This window comes from Colias eurytheme, chromosome 7 (assembly GCF_061535395.1).
Source record: "Colias eurytheme isolate Ceu_HAF_F1 chromosome 7, ilColEury1 Martin Lab GWU primary, whole genome shotgun sequence".
NCBI lineage: Eukaryota > Metazoa > Arthropoda > Insecta > Lepidoptera > Pieridae > Colias > Colias eurytheme.
In genome coordinates, this window is record NC_142986.1 from 6,836,960 (window position 1) to 6,855,607 (window position 18,648).

The 18,648-nt window shown below is 31.4% G+C and overlaps 4 protein-coding genes across 5 annotated transcripts in view; 2 read left to right on the plus strand and 2 right to left on the minus strand.

Moving 5' to 3' along the window:
* LOC149907107 (uncharacterized) overlaps positions 1 to 18,648 on the plus strand; it is a 108,821-nt gene that overhangs the window by 23,131 nt on the left and 67,042 nt on the right. The gene's annotated exons all lie outside the window — the stretch shown is intronic.
* Positions 366 to 5,439, minus strand: LOC149907110 (ribokinase-like). Of its 2 annotated transcripts, XM_090104161.1 has the most exons (7): positions 5,338 to 5,439; positions 5,039 to 5,231; positions 3,755 to 3,887; positions 3,392 to 3,676; positions 3,191 to 3,312; positions 2,945 to 3,095; positions 366 to 986 (listed from the first exon to the last, which is right to left on the minus strand). In XM_090104161.1, exons 2-7 carry the CDS (start codon positions 5,092 to 5,094, stop codon positions 801 to 803), a joined length of 933 nt encoding a protein of 310 aa, XP_089960287.1. In that variant the 5' UTR covers positions 5,095 to 5,231; positions 5,338 to 5,439; the 3' UTR covers positions 366 to 800. The 2 variants fall into 2 exon arrangements, with proteins under 2 accessions (XP_089960287.1, XP_089960288.1); XM_090104162.1 differs by lacking the exon at positions 5,338 to 5,439 and having other exon boundaries at positions 5,039 to 5,238.
* mRpL17 (mitochondrial ribosomal protein L17) lies at positions 6,427 to 7,274 on the minus strand. Its single transcript, XM_090104163.1, has 2 exons — positions 6,970 to 7,274; positions 6,427 to 6,878 (listed from the first exon to the last, which is right to left on the minus strand). Exons 1-2 carry the CDS (start codon positions 7,165 to 7,167, stop codon positions 6,495 to 6,497), a joined length of 582 nt encoding a protein of 193 aa, XP_089960289.1. The 5' UTR covers positions 7,168 to 7,274; the 3' UTR covers positions 6,427 to 6,494.
* Grip163 (gamma-tubulin complex component 6) lies at positions 7,742 to 17,715 on the plus strand. The gene is made up of 16 exons (XM_090104164.1): positions 7,742 to 8,421; positions 8,764 to 8,956; positions 9,252 to 9,433; positions 10,039 to 10,171; positions 10,508 to 10,654; positions 11,004 to 11,215; positions 11,410 to 11,602; positions 11,927 to 12,059; positions 12,206 to 12,428; positions 12,869 to 13,100; positions 13,447 to 13,639; positions 13,711 to 14,818; positions 15,053 to 15,824; positions 16,121 to 16,344; positions 16,643 to 16,980; positions 17,231 to 17,715. Exons 1-16 carry the CDS (start codon positions 8,011 to 8,013, stop codon positions 17,457 to 17,459), a joined length of 4,923 nt encoding a protein of 1,640 aa, XP_089960290.1. The 5' UTR covers positions 7,742 to 8,010; the 3' UTR covers positions 17,460 to 17,715.

Consider the following 18,648-nt stretch of genomic DNA (forward strand, 5'->3'; position numbering starts at 1 on the left):
AAATGATGTTGCGATCGCGATAAAGATATCGATCTAAATTCTAATTTTATTGAGTATGTAAAGAAAAACTTAGGGTAGGTGCGCCGTGCGAGTAATTTTAAATTTCTTTTTTTTATATAGTAATTTTATAATGATAAGTCAAAGTAGGTGTCGTAATGTCACAGCTCACAGACCACAGTAGAAGTAGAGACGTCTCATGAAAGTTGATGGGCGGCTATATTTATATATATTTTTTTTTTCATAGATTTTTGAAGTGAAACTCCTTCAGGTGCGTTGAGAGTAAAATTTGTAAGGTCGTCATTGCAATATCGATACGTCATGGAGTAATTCGACGATTTTGGTATCTTCGAATCTTGCTAAAGGAGTTTCACTTCTGACACGTGTGCTCGGCACATACGCTCTTTCTATATTTGTTTCAATTAAAACATACTTCAGTCCACACATACATATTCTTGTTTATTACCCATATAATATTCTTGTTTATTAATATTGCAGACTATTAATATATTAATATTATAGACTAGTTACAGTAATACTTACCTAGTGTCAGTTGGTTTAACACCTATAGTACTGAGCATATTATATAAATCCGTAGAATACTGGAGAGCTGACTCTCTTAGGCTTACTTATGTTGTTTGCACATTTCGTAGGTTATGTTTAATCATAGGTTAATTTCTTGTAATAGATCGTTTAAGGTTTTCAAAAGTAAATAAACGTTATGAGAAAATTTTAGTTTTATTTCAATTAATTCCCATTTTTTAAATATAAGTATTATGAAGTTTTCAACATAATTTTACGCCTTATAGAACGATGTAATTGTAGTTATCATGTAAGGTATATTTGTTGGGAAAACTTGTCTGTGTGCCTTCTATAGTAACAGATTTACTGGCAACATCACACGCAGCACCAATTATTTGATGTATGGGGCGATCCCTTTGTGTTACAAGAAAAGTTGCTAATGCTCCAACAAAAGCATCGCCAGCACCCTGTAAATTAAAAAAATGTACAGGATTGTAAAAGTATTATGTTGTAGTACCTACATATGATATGAAATATGGATCCACGTGAAACTTTTACGACCAAAAATATACACGACGCGACGAAAATAATAAAAAACATTAAGGTAGTCGCAAGTCGATATATGATAATATTTAACGTTTTGTGGAACGAAGTTACATATCGCGCGTTGCGAAAGGGGGCTAGACGGAATTAAGACCAAAGGTGTAACGACACTTTTTGCTATAGTTGTAACTTGTAACCCATGCGGCGTGCGCGATTTTCTCTTACTCTCTCTCTCTCTCTTATAGAAAGCCAGCCAGTAACTTCGTTCCATAATTACTTAATAATTCAAGATCGTTTTACATATTAAATCTCATGCCATCGACGTTAATTCAGAAGCAAGATATAAGTAATAAGTATAATATTATATTCTACGAGGAAGTCTAATAATTATATTTATTGAAATAATTAGATAGGTGCTTTATGTTAATTATAATTCAGTTCTTTATTATTCAACAAAAATTATCCTTTTTGTTGGACTATTTATATAAGTATTTAATTTTTTCAAGTTTGTAGTTACTAAATGCGATTACACCTTCTACTGTCTACACTACCTAGCTATGCTTCTAAATCTTAAGTCAGTCAGAAACAGAGGCGGCTCGTGACAAAATTTTATGGGTGTTCACTTGAAATAAAACACTGAAAATACATGGTGTAAAGCAGTACATTTATCAAAAAAATTACTTATAAAGGAAATACATACGTCTTTCTTTTTAGTGTCGCGACTATAACTTAAAGCGACAAGACATTCGTAAAGCACTGCACTAGCTTTAACGAATGTCTGTTGTTGCTTTCATCACAACCATACAACCACGGTGTTTTCACATAATATTGTTCGGATTTAAATACACGCGTAGGTATATGTTTTCGTTTTTGTCGTACATTTTTGCGTAAGGTCAAGTTCAGGCCGTGGCAGTCCCTTAGCTTTTAATTCAAGCCGAATTTGTAACGTTTTAACACACTTTTTAATGAACGCCACATTATAATTGTTCATTTTCACACTCACAAGTAATACTGATAACTACAGACTATTTCAACACGTATCTTATGATTTTAATTAGAAAATTCCCGAATTTGCATTCGCGCGCGTGCATTGAAGTTGACTCGAGAGTCGAGTGTTTGTTTATAATATAGAGAGTGGCAACATCGCGCGCAATCGCTGTCCTGTGTACGGGCGCCCAGGCGCGGCGGTAAAAACGAACCGGCAACGTTTGCGGGAGCGGCGCTCCGAATTTTGCTATTTTTCCATAGAAAATCTTCTGTTTCACGCGCGCAGGGCACTGGCAAACCCTCTCTTTCACTCCTATTGGATTTCGTATTAGGAAATGTACTAAATATTTTTTCATTGGAGCGCAATCGTGAGCGCTCCGCTTCGCGCGTTACTGTATAATACAGTATTATTTAGGTGTATGGAATGATGGAATGATGGATATATTCATTGGTATTGACAGTAGTTTTTTACGATTACGATTGATTTTAAATAGTAATAATTAATATTAATAATGAAATTAAGGAATATGATTTTATTATAATTATTTATGGGAGTTCACTGCACCAGCGCTCCTTAGGGCGAGCCGCCTCTGGTCAGAAACAATCCTGACCTATGAATTTAGGATGTTATCTTGATAAATTTAAATGCATTCACACCAGTCATTAAATTTAGTCGTCTCACTATTTGAAGTTGAAGTAAGAGCATTACACCTATTAAAAATGTAGCTACTATTTCAAATTAAAATGTTTATTTGTATATATGTATCAAAAACGGCAATTTTATTAGGAATTAATAAATATACCACATAAAATTATTTAAATCATATTATCACGTCGCCCGTGTTCCAGTAATACATTAGTGATTATGTTAATATCATATTATTTAAAACCATACCGTAGTGTCAACAGGTTTTACTTTTTCACATGGAATATGAATACATTGATTATCATCACTGCTGGAATATGCGGCTCCTTTGTCGCCCAAAGTAATAATTGCATGTTTACACCCTGTATCTAATAATTCCTTCAGGGCTAATTTGATATTTCTGTAAGAATCAATATTTTATAATATACGAATAATAATAACATAGGTACCTTAGGATACAATAGAATAAAAGCCAGTATTTAGGTAGGTACTTACGATAAATTTACTTCGAAACCTACTAACTGAGAAGCTTCAGGCTCATTTACACACAACACTGTACATAACTTTAAAAGACTTTTAATATCCGTTCTCATTGGCGCTGCATTTAAAAGCTTGATCTGTAAAAAAAGACGAGTTAAGGGTAACGCTGTTTTAGAGTAAATATTAATTATTGAAATATAAAAAGAAAAAACTTACACCATTACACAGCTTAAAGGCTTGGTAAGTGGTATCGTCAGGCGTTTCTAATTGACTAATTAAAACATCAGCATTTTTTATTAACTCTTGAGCATCTTGTATGTCTGAGTTATTAAGGTGATTATTAGCACCAGGCACAATAACAATTTGATTTTCCCCATTAGATGCAACAGATATTTGAGCAATTCCAGTCGTAATATCTCTTGTGGTCTTTGTGTGAGTGACATCAATACCGAAGCTTTTGAGATTTTCTATATACTTAACACCCCAGTCATCATCCCCCACCTACAAGTTTTATTGCATAATGATAATATGATAGAGGAAATAATCTTTTTTTTTTACCTCAATATAATTTTTACTTACTCTGCATATCATATAAGTTTTGCCCCCTAATTTAGCGGCTGCAACACATTGATTAGCTCCTTTACCTCCAAAACTTGTTGTAAATTTTGTACCATGAAGTGTTTCTCCAGGGTTAGGTAGTCTTGGAGCATAACTATGTAATATAAAAAATATTTTAGATATGTAAATTAGAAGACTTTAAATATGTATTTAATACTTATGTATTACGTATCTTAGATGGGTTAGATGGGTACCCAATTATTATTCATTTAGTATTTATAAATATGTACTATAAATAATTAAAATTTAACACATATGAATCAGGTAAGTAAATAAAAAAAATGTGTGCGTGTACTAGTGTACACACGTAAGAAGTGAAACTTCTTTATGACCTTATTTTTCAAAAAATAATTTACTATAAGCAACTTTACAGAAATACGTCGAATCACGCGTGGTAGGGATAAGAAAAAGACGTGGCGCGTAACGGAAAAATGTCCCGCGTAACGAAAAAAAATGTTGTGTGGTTTTATGAAACCACGGTAAAAGTGAAACTTTTCGAACGTTTCCAAACACTACTTTATACCTACTCGGTAGCCGACCGTCACGCGACATGCTCTACACAGACCAAAAGGTTTGAGACGATGTAATAAAAGTTTAACTTTAAAAATGTTACTCTAAATTTTTTTCCAACCCCGATAAAGAAGGTTCACTTCAAAAAAAACAACTTGAGAGGTGTCAAGGGACTCGGATGGAACGAAGTTAATAAAAGTAGGTAGGTGACTTGTATTCTATGAGAGAGAGAGAGAGAGAGACAGACAGAGGACTACGCGCACGCCACACGGCTTACAACAGGCAAAAAGTATTGTTTAAACTTTATATCTTAATTTTTTTCGTCTATCGCCCTTTCGTTAATTAACTTCGTTCCAATAATACTACAATTTATAACACCTGTAAGATATATTTTTAAAATATTGAATTGTAGAGTGTGTTCCCGTCCTAATGTTGCGAAGGTAAAAACAAAGAAAGGTAAAAAATTTAAATTGCAATCATTTGGATTTTGAGAGGGATTTTGGAATGGTGATTGCTGATTGGTGACATGATTCATGACACTCATGAATATTTTTTTTGTAGATAATTGAAATAGAAAGTGCAACCAGCATCACATGTACTGTAATGATATTCTAATTCTAAATAAATTATAATAAGTAAGTACCTAGGTAACCTTAGTAGGTAATGTTTAAAAAAATATACTTAGATTCATACTAGTACATATTTGGGGTTAAGAGCAAATTTCAGTATACATACGTAGTGAAATCGACGCAGCAGGATCCAACAACCACAATTTTTGGTAGACTTGACATGCTTGTATTGTATATTACTTTGACGACTAAAATATTTAATGAAACGTTTAGAATAGTTCAAGCAAGATGACACTTTATAGTTTGTATTCCTGTATATGGATCCAGTATAAATTATTACAAACGCGATGTTATGTAAACTGCAAATAACACAATCTACGATAAGTAACTAGATAACCTACAACACGAGTTTGCTTATTGCTATTGTTTAATAATTGCTATTCAGAATTTATATCGTCTACTTACTTATAAAATAACTGTTCGTGATTTTAGATTAAAATGAAAATGACACAATTAGACAGACTTCGGCGAGCGACATTAATTTTTTACTTTACTATTTCATGAGCTATTTTAATTTCAAAGGACTGATCATAATTAATTTAATTATTACTTTATAAAGTCAGACTAGTATTATACCATCACTAGGATAATAGTGTAAAACTATTATCTAATAATACATAGTTAAGTGTAAGTAATAATACTATAATAGTTTATGATTTATCCCTACGTATTCTTTAATCTTTAAAAATTAGATCTATGCAACCGATTTTGATGCACTTTTTTCAAATGGATAGTGATACTCCAGGAAGTTTAGTACTTACATAATTTATTAGGTTTAATACAAAGTGGGGGAAGTAATGTGCAGTAAGAAGGCAGTAAGCTAGTACCTTTAGGTATTATATGGGATTTATCCTTATTAAAATGCATTTTGAGAACAATAAAGAAAGTAAAACTGCTGCATACATGCATCTATATTTCTCATACTTATTAATAAATAATAATATACACAGGAGAAAGGTTTGATGGTTTTTTTTATGATGATTTAACTGAAACACTACTCGACTGATTTAAGATATCTTGTTTAGATTACCCATCTAACCTACTTACTCTGAGTTCAACTCCAGTGAAGCCAGTACTATTGTTTAGTTACTATGATTGTGACATATACCTAATATTATAGTATGATAGGGTGCTATTATTTACCATTAATTATTTTTACAATGTATATTATTCACCATAACCATAATTTTAATAAAATAATGTAAGAATTGTAAAGATATGCATTTATAATTATATGAAATAAAGTGTACATCATTTTTTTTGTTATTACTTTCCTCTGTTCACCTTTCCCTTATAAAAATTTATAATAACCATGGAATACTCTACTATGTGCTGAAACGCAAATATTACATTGCATGAATAATATGTAAAAATATTTTTATTTTAATAAACTAAAATTTTTTCTCAGCCAAATACCTATTGAATAATAAGCAATATAATATTGTTTATAACATAGTTTTTCTTCAGAATTTTATTTAAATAAAAAACAAGTAATAATCTATGCAATACACTATATTCTATTACTTAAATAATAAAGATTAATCATCAAATATTGTATTAGCTTAATCTGTAGTTTTATTTTCTTGTGGCTGGTTTTCTTCAGATTTAGAAATTTTCTCTGCCATTTCAGCATACTTTGCTTGTCTGTAATCATACTTTGCTGCATCTAGAAGTACATTTTGAAGTAATTGTCTATTGTTGGTTTGTTTATTTTGTAATGATGGAAAAGGATTCCCTCGTAATTCTAAGACAGCTTTGTCTGTGTTTCGTCCATATGCAGGACTTGGTGCTTTTAACATCCTAGTATAAGCAGAGTTACTATTTTCAAAACGAGGAACTAGAACTTTGAATAGTTTATGAACTAATTCTTTTTCAAGTAGCCAGTAGTTAGCCATTTCCATAGTAGACTTATGACAATCCCCATGATTGATTGCTTCTGCAATTAACTGTAAATAGAATAATATTGTGTAAATATATAATGTATGATAAAAAAAATGAATTTTACTGTAACATTAGAATTATAAGTAATAAGAATACCCGTTCAGCGTACTGGCGCGCTTCATCAGCTCTATTATAATTAAGCTCAATTCTCTCATATTTAAACAATCCAGTTACAGTTTTACGAAGTTTATTTATTCTTCCCTCGGGACCCTGTGGATCACTCAGCCGGCGATGTTTAGGAGGTATCTTGATTCGTAACTTAGAAACTAATTTAGTAACATCAGCCTGGTTCATCTTTGATTTTTCACCTTGTATAATTGTAATAAAAATAGTCCAATTTTCCCAAACTTGCGTTCATTAAAAATTTAAGGTTATTTTTACTGACATTGACAGCATATTGATATTAGATTGTCCGTTGTCGTCTGTCGAGTGTCAACTGTCAGGAGTTGAAGATTTTTTTTTAATTTTTTTAAACCATGCTATCTGAATGCCTGGCTTTTAATTAACTTTAATAAGGCACTTCTGGTGTATTTCATCAGAAAAACGCTATTTTTTTTACGCTAGTCACAAATGTGCCAACCATAAAGCGTTAACACACACATTTGCAGTCTCTACAGTGTGACTGTCAAAACGATAATTTTGTGTGTGTGTCGTGTCCGGGGTGTGGCGTCGGCTTCGACCCTAGGTCATTACAGATAGTATAGTTTCCTAATTTTTATTATTCTAGCGGGGGTTTTCTGAGTTTTTACACAGTTTTTAACTTGGAAGATTTGATCCATCCATAGCAACATTTTTGTCACAAAAAAAAAAATGCCAAATATCCGACTGTCAGACGTCAGTGTCCTGTGTCACACTGTCACATCTTTGGAATTTGGATTGCCCGGAGCCGTCATGTTTAAATGAAAATAATTATGAATTATTAGAAAAATAGGATGAGGACGTTATTTTATCAAAAGGGCAATTAATATTTGTAAAGACTGAAGGTGCTCGTTTATAAATATCAATATCTATATCGTTTATAGGCCTGAGTAAAACCGAAAATTATGTGGCTTTGGAGTTGTGAATTGTTATTTTGAAACAAAACTATTTTTTTACAAAAAATACAATATTGGGTATATTGTTTACAATATCTTCATAATGGATGTTTCTAAAACCACCAATGACCGCTATGAAAATGCTAGTGTTTACGAGTTACTTACAAAATTATGTGAAAAAACTGCAAAAAAATATTGTCAACAAACCAGAAATTCACCTAAACAACTTGCGGCGAAAATGCGGTCCCGTTCATATGAAATAATATTGAAAGGGACTTCGTCCGAGCTTTCATTGTCTGGAGGAGATCCATTAGTTGAATTACTTTCATGTCATTTTGTAATGCTGCAAAGTGCCAAAAATGTTGTTGAATACAAACAATGTATCGAGCTTAAGAAAACTATCAGTGAAATAAGAAATTTACCAGAAAATAAGGAACATATTTATGGGGTTATTAAACTCCTTGTTAAACTACATAATGCTGTGCCTGAAGATGTGTCTCAAGAAATATTTCAGGTATTTATCAATTATAATCATATTTACGTCCACTGCTGTAGATACTTGATACTTGATAGACTTTCTTAGCTTAATCCAACTTAATCATTTGTCCCAAGTCATCTATAAGACTAGTCAAAGCTATTGTGGCTCATGCAAGAATAAATCACTTTTGCTGCTGACATTACATAAAAATATTACTTTTTTCATCTTTTATTTAAATTTAAACAATATTCAATATCAATACAGTAGTTGTTCAATTAAATGCATATTTTTTGTGCTTTAATTAAAATTTCCCTCTTAGAATAACAAATCACAACTTCATAGTTGAGGCAATTGCTCAGAACTGTATTTCTTTTTCAGAAACCATTTACCTTTGGGTTACTACAAGAAATGTTACCAAAACCAAAAAGAGAAGCTTTTGGTTCTCAACCTTATCCATATTATCCATCATACATATTTGAATTACCATTCAAACTAAAGAATGTTGCCAACAATCTGAACAACAAACACAGCTATATGGAATATACAGTTGAAAGTTTTGATTCAAGATCACGTAAGTATATATTTTGAAACTATTAATTTGTTTCCATTACTGGAAGACAACAAAATCGCAAGTTAAAATAAGAAATTCATAGAATTCTAAAGGTTTTTAAAATTGTATTATTTTACGCCCATATTAACTCTTGTTTCGAATCTTACGAAAATTTATAAATATTCATGAAATATTCTAGAATTCTAGGAAATTTATAAAATTCCGGATCTTGCTATCTTTTTGTGTCATAACTATTAAATGTTTTTACTTTGTCTGCAATAACACATTGATTATAGATTTATTTATTGCTTTTCAGTGCTTCCAGATGTTTCTTCCCAGCAGGGTGTCGAGGTGAAGACATTTCTAAGCCCCATGTCTTTATCATCAATGACATCCACTCAACTCTCTCCATACTCGGACAGCAATATTTTCAATTTGCCAAGATTGACAACTCCAAGAGATTTGGTCATACCAAAATCTCAGTCAGCTGAACCAAAGGTAGATAATATACTAGCCCGCGTTTTCAAAGAAAAACCCGTTCTCGTGGGATTTTCGGGATAAAACCTATCCTATGTGTTAATCCAAGTTACCCTCTATATGTGTGCTTAATTTCATTGTAATCGGTTCAGTAGTATTTGCGTGAAAGAGTAACAAACATCCATACATACAAACTTTCGCCTTTATAATAGTATTAGGATATGCATGTGGATTTTTATTTTTAATAATAATCTATGAAGTTTAGAAATATTTTACAGTTATAGCTTAGCAGGGAGCTCCCTTTATTCATTAAATGTAATTTAGAATTTTGAGATCACAGTATCCAATAGTCACCGAAGTAATTTTTAGAATTATATAAGTATACATTCTATTGTATTATGTAATTACTTCTACTTAATCTTATAATTGCTTTTATTTATTGTAGGTAGTAGTAGTAGTATTGTAGGAATTCTTATTTTATGTACTTGGTTTATTGCACAATAAAGTGTTAAATAAATAAAATATTTGAATGCTATAAAACTAAATATTAAATTCAGTAGTTATCTGTTTAATTAGGCAGGTTTATATTTTAATACTGCATATTTCATTGTAAACAAATATTTCAGATATCTTTTGCAAGCACTGAGGTAAAGGTAGAGCCTAAAGAATCTCCTATAGTAGAAATAGGTGAGATAAATATATGGGAAATAGCGTCACAAGTTGATAAAGATGTGCCTGGTGATATCTGGGATTATGTATGTGAGTAATAATATGTATATGAAAGTGTTAATAAATTAATAGTAATAATTAGCATTTATTAACCAATTTCAAAAAAGGAGGAGGTTTTATAGTAAAAAACTAAAAAGTACAAATCATTTGCACATGATCTTAATTTTTATATAAGCAAATTTAGTTTTATAATGAAGTCTACACTGCAGGAATAATTAATGTTAGTAGAATTACTTCCAATTTTTTTTGAGTTTCACAAAGAGCCACATTTAAATTTAATTTCAATCCTGTATGTGTTATAGTTTTAAGTTTAATTTTTTTCCAAAAATGTGTAAAAACTTTTTTTATACAAATAATTATTTGCAGCCAAACTACCACTAGTACATGAAAGACAACTGATAGCAACTTCATCAAGAGAAATGATGCTCTGGAAAGAAAGTTATGGTGGTTTTATGTCAGACCTCAGTATTATATCAGAGAAGCAATTTATTAGACATATCATGTATTTAATTGGTATGTAATAATAAATAATTAACTTTGTTTCTTCACTACATAGTATAAAACAAAGTCGCTTTCTCTGTCCCTATGTCCCGTTGTATGCTTAAATCTTTAAAACTACGCAATGGATTTCGATGCGGTTTTTTTAATAGATAGAGTGATTCAAGAGGAAGGTTTTAGTATATAATTCATTGAAATTAATTGAATTCAAGAAGCTGTGAAATCAGTGCAGAGTATTAAATGGGAAATGTCTGCCCATTTATTAAAAAAATACAAATAAACTTCATTGAAAGTTTCAGAAAACCATGAAATGTATTATAGCTTAAATAATATTAAATTATTTCATCATGTATTAATTTTTCAGTTGGCATAGAAACTAAATCATTTCCATACAATAAGGATACGAAATACTTCTTTATAAAAGAGAATTTAGTTTTAGAATGTATATCTAAGGAACATTTGCAAGGGTATATATTGCCATTGCTGCATATAGGCACATACTATAGACGATTATATGATTTTGCATTCAATCAAAGTGTGGATGACCATTTTCATGATAAAGGGCTTGTTTTTGAGGTTTGTTTATCATATTTATACTGATTTTAAGAAGCTTGGTTCGGTTCAATATAAAAATAATCACGTTAAATAAATATAATCTGCTTTATGTAAAAAAAAAATGTCTTGTTCAAACTAGGCTATCAGAAACCTGTATGCAACTAATGGGTTCCTTCTACTGTTATTTACTATTTAATATGGAATATTTTCCACAGGCTTCAAGAGAAATTGTAAGGCGATATTTATTGGAATTTCGATTAAAAGCAACGGACATTTTTGAAGAGTTTTGTAATAACAAGTTAGATGATCTGAATTGTATGCCAACTCTACTGCAAATACTGTATCATATGGAACCATTGAAATATGAAATTGAAACAATTGCTTCCATATACAAGCTTAATAAGACTGGTAAGTTTGTAATTATTCAGATGTTTGAGTAATATTTTAACTAAGTACTAACACAATTTAGGGGAATCTCCTCAAATAATGTGGTAAGATATAATTTAATTATTTATTTCACATATTTTAAATGCTGTTGGACAGTATCATCGCGAATAATCATAAGACATATTTTTTGTTATTTTTGTATGTTTATTTTTATTTTTATACTGAGTCGATTTGTTTTGTTAAAATAAAAAAAAAAATACATTAAGTTTATTTACAAAAAAATATTATTTTTTATTATGTTCAAGCCTTCAACCAGGAAAACAAACTTAATTATTTATGTTTCAGATGCGAAATCCACAATACCATACGGCGCTGAGTTGATGTCTTACCTCTTTAATGAAATATCACTTGTTACACACAAAACGACGGCACTCGTTCTCTACAATTCCCTTGTTACTGTATGCACAGTCTATTTTAAGTATGTATCTTATAAGTTATTTTCCTTAGCCATATTATTACAGTATATTTTAACACGGCAGCGGTTTATTTTACGTAAAAACATGTTTCTTTTTTGAATAGTTCTGTATATATACTGGTTTTACTAATTTTTATTTGTTTTTGTAGGTTCATCGAAAAATTTATATTCGAAGGTGAATTGGATGATCGTTTCTATGAATTTTTCATAAGAAAAGATAGCCAATATGTAAATTCTAGAACAAAAAGATATTGGGATAAGGGATTCCATATTACATTGAGCGTGGCTGTACCAGATTTTTTAAGGCCTTTAGCGAGTTTCATACTGTTGTGTGGAAAGTCTTTGAGACTCTTGAAGTTGTGTAATCCTACTGTGAGTGAATTTATTCTTGTTATTGATTTAATATTAAAGCAAACAATTTTATGCTGATTAAACTATGTATGTCCGTAGTCACGCATCATCAAACAATTTCTCTAGAAATTTTTTCCAGTAAAGTTCAATTATTCTTAAAAAATGCAAGACTGTTAAATTACTTGTATTAATAAACTTGTAAAAAATAAATTACAAGCTCTTCTGTAACAGTTTTATAAAATTCTAATAAAAACATTTCAATTATATAGATTGGTGATTTCAATATGAGAAAATTTTAAAGAATAGAAAAACATCCATCACGGCATTTGAACCCGCGACTTCCGCTTTCGGCGAAGTATATTTCTAATCATTATCATTCTATTTAGAAAAAAAACTAATTTATAAAACATTTGCTATAATACTAAATATCACTGTTTAACAATATAAAATTCAATACACAGGATCCACTCGTCCTTCTCATATCATCGGATCACCCCTCTGTACGGTGTTGCCCTAATTTTGATGATCTAGAACGAGAACAACAAATACTAGACGTATACAGAACTAGGTGTCTGTTCGTCAGCGGTGAACCCGTTACATTTGATCAGATTCTGCTCAAGAGAGAGGCCGAACGGAAAGCCTTCACTGAAATGGCGTCTGTTAAACAAGCTGAGACTATGGAGAAAATCGTTGGTAAGCATAATTTAATTATAAGGGAAAAAAAAATTATTTAATAAAAAACTAGCGGTTCGCCCCGGCTTCGCATGTGGTACATGTTTACGTTTTCTCTCCATAAGAACCATTCTCATACTTCAAGGAATATTATAAAAAAATAATTAATGTTATCGGTTCAGCCGTTCTCGAGTGTATATGCGCTTACCAACACATTTTGCGATTCATTTTTATAGTATAGAAAACTTTCGTAGAATTGCCGTTCAATGCCGTATGTTCTGTCGTAAACAACCTTCCTACTTAATACAATTTATATTAATTCAGTGTTATTAGATTTTTATTTTAAGACTTACACTTTCACTTATAGCTGAACGAAAACGTCTAGCGCAATTAATTATTGCTGAAAAACAGCATTCACTTCGAGTATTAGAAGCGGCTATGGCTGAAGCCAAAGCGGCCAAAAATAAAGCGAAGCAACGAGAAAAACAACGCAATCAGTTAGAAGAAGCCGCTGAAAAAGCCACAGAAGAAGTGGACTCTAAACTAAGAGATGTTGAAAAGTAAGTAATAATCCTCATATAAAATTTCAAATGTAATTTTGAATTTGATATGAATGTGTTTTTTTTTGTAGGAATAAAATGTTAGAATATTATTCCAAGTTAAACATGGAAGTAGAGAAAAGCAAAATACACACAGAATGGAAGATAAAACGCCTTCAATTAGATCAAACACGAATGCAGTTACTTTCGACTGAAGAAAGAAATTTGAAAAGGGAAAAGTTAGAGTTGGAACATCAAAGGAATGAAGAAATTATGGCAATGTCAATACAAAGTGATTTCAAATCAGAAGATGGACTAGATGGTGATAATAGTGAAGAAAATAAAGATGTTATTTCTGAAAACGATCCAAATATGGTGGAATCAACGACTTCGCTTGATTCTGAAAATGTCGAAGCACCAGAATCTGAACATAACATAAATAGAAATAAAGCTCAAGCATCAAGTGACGTATTTAGTGCCATATGCAATGCAGCTAAAAGTATATTTGGTGTCGGGAAGAAAGACAAACTTTGTGATAATGAATTAGAGCTTGACGCTCAAGGAAATATTATCAGAGATTTTGAAAATAATCATCATACATCTAAAGAAACTTCAAGTGACGTTATTGGATCGAAACTAGATGAAGTCAATGATAATTTACGATTTATGGAAGCAAGAGAAGAAGCTTTGAAAAATAAACAAAAGGTTATGTGCCACGAGTTTGGTCAGACTGATAATGATAATAATCAAGTAAAACATCCGATAATACGTTTAACTACAGTTGATGAAGAAAATAATATCGAAGAGACACCATTTACTGAAGCTAGGCGAAATAAAATGAAAGTCCTTGGTGCAGAGTTCAATATAGTAAAAACAGAAGAGAAAGAAAGTGTTCAGGAACCAAGAACAGAAGCGCAAAGAGAGGCGTTAATTAATAAGCAAAAAGTGTTAGGTGTAGAATATAATTTGCCATTAGATAAAGTGGCAAATCGTGAGCCAGCGAATATAGCACAGGAAGAAGCTGTGCGTAATAAGAATAAAGTGTTAGGTTCTGATTATGATGGGAGATCGGAAACAAGATTTGATTCTACAAAGAAATCTGGGCTAAGGCTGAATTTGAAGCCGTTTAGTGAACCTACGCTGAATATAAACGCTTCCTCTAATACTGGGGCGGTGACACCAGGTGAATTGTTTCCACGGGTAAGTCAAAGTCAAAGTTACTGCATTACTATACTTCAATGTAATGAAACGCTTTTATGTTTTTTTTTCGACATGATTGATATTTGGTAATTAATTATTAAAGATAAAAAATGGGTTTATTTTTTTTAATTATCGAACAGAAAATCAAATTTAGCGCTGTCATTTTATCGTACTATATTGAAAATGTTTTCTTGTATAAAGTACATGAATTATTTCCACAAAATTAATTCACAGCTTGACTTAGAAACGCCAACCACAGCAGAAATGCCGGTCGACGGTCCAATGACGAGTGACATATTTACACCTAGAAGTGAAGGCAAAGATTTAGAAACAGGACCGATCAAACCAGACAAAGAATATTTAACCTCTGAAGGATTTAACTTCTCCATAATAGTTGATGATGAAACTGCAGCTTCAGAAGTACAAACTAGCCCAGATAATTCACCTACTAAAACGGATATAATAAAGAGTTATAGAAAAACCTCGGTTTTTAATGTGTTAGATGGGTCCTACAGTCTCGAGAATTTCGATCCGTTTGGATTGAAGAATTGGGACGGACAGTCTAAAAATTATTTCAGCAGCCAAATGGATTTAGACGGAATTTCATCTCCATACACGCATCCAGCATTTATCATGGAGGAAATAAAGAAAAAGCCATACAATAATATTTATAATTCACGATATAGTGAAGAAGAGGTTGCCAAGGTTGATTGCGATAATATAGCAACACTGACTGCGTGTTTACAAAGATCTGTAATGTTACCATTGACATATCAATTGGAAGTAGTCAATAATTCTATTCTCACATATTTCCTCGTAAATCTAGATATGTATGAACATTTGAGAAGTTTAAAAGATTACTTCTTTTTAATGGACGGAGAATTCTCAAGAAGTATCTGCCATAATTTATTCACGAAATTAACGAAAACTTTAAATCCACAAGAGTTGTTAAATTTTTCGACTTTACACAACATTTTGGATAAGGCTCTCGGATCGTCTATATCACGTAAGATTTAATTATTTACTAGAATTAAACAAGGCTCTTGCATTTAATATTAAGTGTTCTTAGCATTAAAATGTTTTATAAAACCATAAATATTTAAAGAATAGAAAAATTTCGATCAACAAGTGGGATTCGAACCTGCTTCTTTTTGCCAAACCGGGGCAACACCTAGCTTTGAACTTGATATAATTGTTGTGACCTTACCAAATGATTTAAATTTTAAAGCTTTGACATTGTTGTATTAAAAAAAAATATATTATTACATATTAACACACACCATATTTTTTTTAAATTTACAGATGTTCATAAATTCTCAGAGAACTTATCGTTTACAATAACGGAATCTCCACTGAGCTTTCAACACAGTTCCCCAGATGTTTTGCAGTGTTTGTCTTTAACATACACAGTTAATTGGCCACTAAATATTATTTTATCGCAAGAAGCATTATTACGATACGCCAAAGTGTTTCAATTTTTGATCAAGATGAGAAGAATCTTTTGGGTCTTGAGCGAGGACTTTGAGGTGAGTTTTTTTTTTAATGAAATCCAACTAAATACGGAAAAATGAAAAACTAATGGTTACTTTATATCAATAACATTTGATTTTTCTTATATATTTTTTTAAAATTAAAATTGATTCGTTTTTATGTTTCTTGTTTCTTGACTGACAGTTATTTTTTGTGAAGGTTACAAAGTGATTATCGTAAAAAAAAAATTGAAAATTATTACGAGCTTTTAAAAGATCTAACGTTTCCTTAAATTTGTATACTTTTTAACATATAAAAAACTTCACCACATATATAAAATCACTTTATTTACAGTCTCTGAAACTCTCCGTAAAACTATCGCGGGAACATTCGAGAAAGATCTTACGGTCACCGCAATATATCTCCATACAATTGTACCGACATATAATGGCGTCTTTAATACGGGCTTTGGATAATTACATAGTGACCACGTGCATTCTAACCTCTTGGACGGAATTCGAGAAAGATCTAAAGAAAGCCAGAACGTTAGACGATTTGTACGAATGCCACGTTGTGTATATAAAAAATGTACTGTTTAGATGTCTTTTGAACAATAGATCGACGCCCGTCATGAAATTGTTGAATGATATTTTCACTGTTATTCTGAAATTTAGTCGCGTGTTGAAAGCTGGGTAAGTCTATGTACTTCATATCTCTGTTAAAGATAATAAACATAGTAATAAAAGTTGCCATTTTTGTATTTTATTCCATACAAGCACCATGATATTTGAAATATTTTATTAATATTAAACATTAATATTCATTAAATTATATTTTATTGTTATTTTTAATTTATTCAAAATCAATTTTAATATATTCATGTAATTTTAATTGAATCAGAATGCTACACATCGTCTACAACAAAGTCTTACAAATTTACAGAGAATGGCAGCAAAAGGAAGCCAACGGTTATTTCACTCACTCCAGCTACCCGCAACTCGAAGAACTTTACCATTTATACGAGAAACTCGCTAAATATCTCCACAAAGTGATAACAAAACTCATGGAGTGTGGTTACCAAAGACATTTGGTGGAACTACTGACTATGGTCAATTTGAATGGGTATTATGACCCGGAAAGAACGTATGATACTAATACGAGTATAAATTAACTGTGAAATAATTTTTAAATGCGTACTGGCTGTAATTTTTTACGCGGTAAATCTCTTTGTACGCGGAAAAACGCGTTAAAAAAAGAATACAAAATTGCTTCATAGGAATATTTTTTCAAATTCATACATTAATATCATTCATTCATGTTCAAATTGCAAGTATAAATAAAGCAACTCGAATTGTTGTCTCGAATTAACAAAAATAAAATGGTTATTTTTTTTAATAAATTGTCAAAGAGAGGATATACCATAGATTAAGGATTGGTCTCCGCGCGCGCGCTACGACTAGATACCGCCTCACCTAAAAACAATAGCTCCGTGAGTGCGGCAACTCAGTTCTGTAGTGTGTGTAAGGCAATTTGTTAGGACACTAGTGTGTGTGAAGAATTGTACTGCCAGCCACATAAATTTTACCTCATAAATGGGTAATGGGCTGAAGATTGAAAAATATTTTTTTTTCATCTTGGCCTTGCCGGGAATCGAACCCATGAACACGCGACTCAAATCCACTTGCGATGCCACAAAGGTTGTTTAAAACTTAAAAGTAAAAAGCGGTAATAAAAAAAATAACATATGAGTCAGTTAAACATGGTTAAACAGAAATAAATTATTGTTATAATTATCCTTTTTTATATATACGTTTGTAATAGTATTGAAAAAAACATTATGAAAAGTTCAAATTATTGCTAAAAGATTTCCTTAACCATGTGTATTTTTTGGGATATGCAGTACGGCAACACTGAATGGCGTCGTATTTTCGTAAACAACATTTTTATAGTACAGGTGAAATTTCGAATAATACGATTATTCCTGATCGTACGTGATCCCAGTGTCTCACTTATTTTTTGTTATATTTTTTTTTACACAGTTTTATGGCACAAACAGGCATTTTACTTCGGGTTTTGTCCAAAATCTTCAAAAACTATCGGTATGCCCTCTCCACACAATGCTTGTGACACGACTGGCTCGGGTACGCCGAATTCGGCGTACTAAAAGTTGCCGCATTTTTCAAGTACGCAAGCGGCATCTAGTCGTAGCGCGCGCGCGGAGACCAATCCATAATCTAAGGGATATACATTATATTTTATCCATCCGTCCATCTTTGACATTAACATGGCTTTTTATATTTGATAAAATAAACAAATTAATGTATTTTGAACAATGTGATTGAATGAAAATGTAGGAATAT

Excerpts from the sequence above, each read along its gene's own strand:
- mRpL17 (XM_090104163.1), bottom strand. The coding sequence starts at position 7,167 with ATGAACCAGGCTGATGTTACTAAATTAGTTTCTAAGTTACGAATCAAG. Across the intron at positions 6,879-6,969 it reads CGCGCCAGTACGCTGAACGG|TTAATTGCAGAAGCAATCAA; the intron begins GTATTCTTATTA and ends TTCTATTTACAG.
- LOC149907110 (XM_090104161.1), bottom strand. The coding sequence starts at position 5,094 with ATGTCAAGTCTACCAAAAATTGTGGTTGTTGGATCCTGCTGCGTCGAT. Across the intron at positions 3,313-3,391 it reads CCTTTAAGCTGTGTAATGGT|ATCAAGCTTTTAAATGCAGC; the intron begins GTAAGTTTTTTC and ends CTTTTTTTACAG. Across the intron at positions 3,096-3,190 it reads GGTTTCGAAGTAAATTTATC|AAATATCAAATTAGCCCTGA; the intron begins GTAAGTACCTAC and ends TGATTCTTACAG.
- Grip163 (XM_090104164.1), top strand. The coding sequence starts at position 8,011 with ATGGATGTTTCTAAAACCACCAATGACCGCTATGAAAATGCTAGTGTT. Across the intron at positions 11,216-11,409 it reads ATAAAGGGCTTGTTTTTGAG|GCTTCAAGAGAAATTGTAAG; the intron begins GTTTGTTTATCA and ends TATTTTCCACAG. Across the intron at positions 13,101-13,446 it reads GACTATGGAGAAAATCGTTG|CTGAACGAAAACGTCTAGCG; the intron begins GTAAGCATAATT and ends TTTCACTTATAG.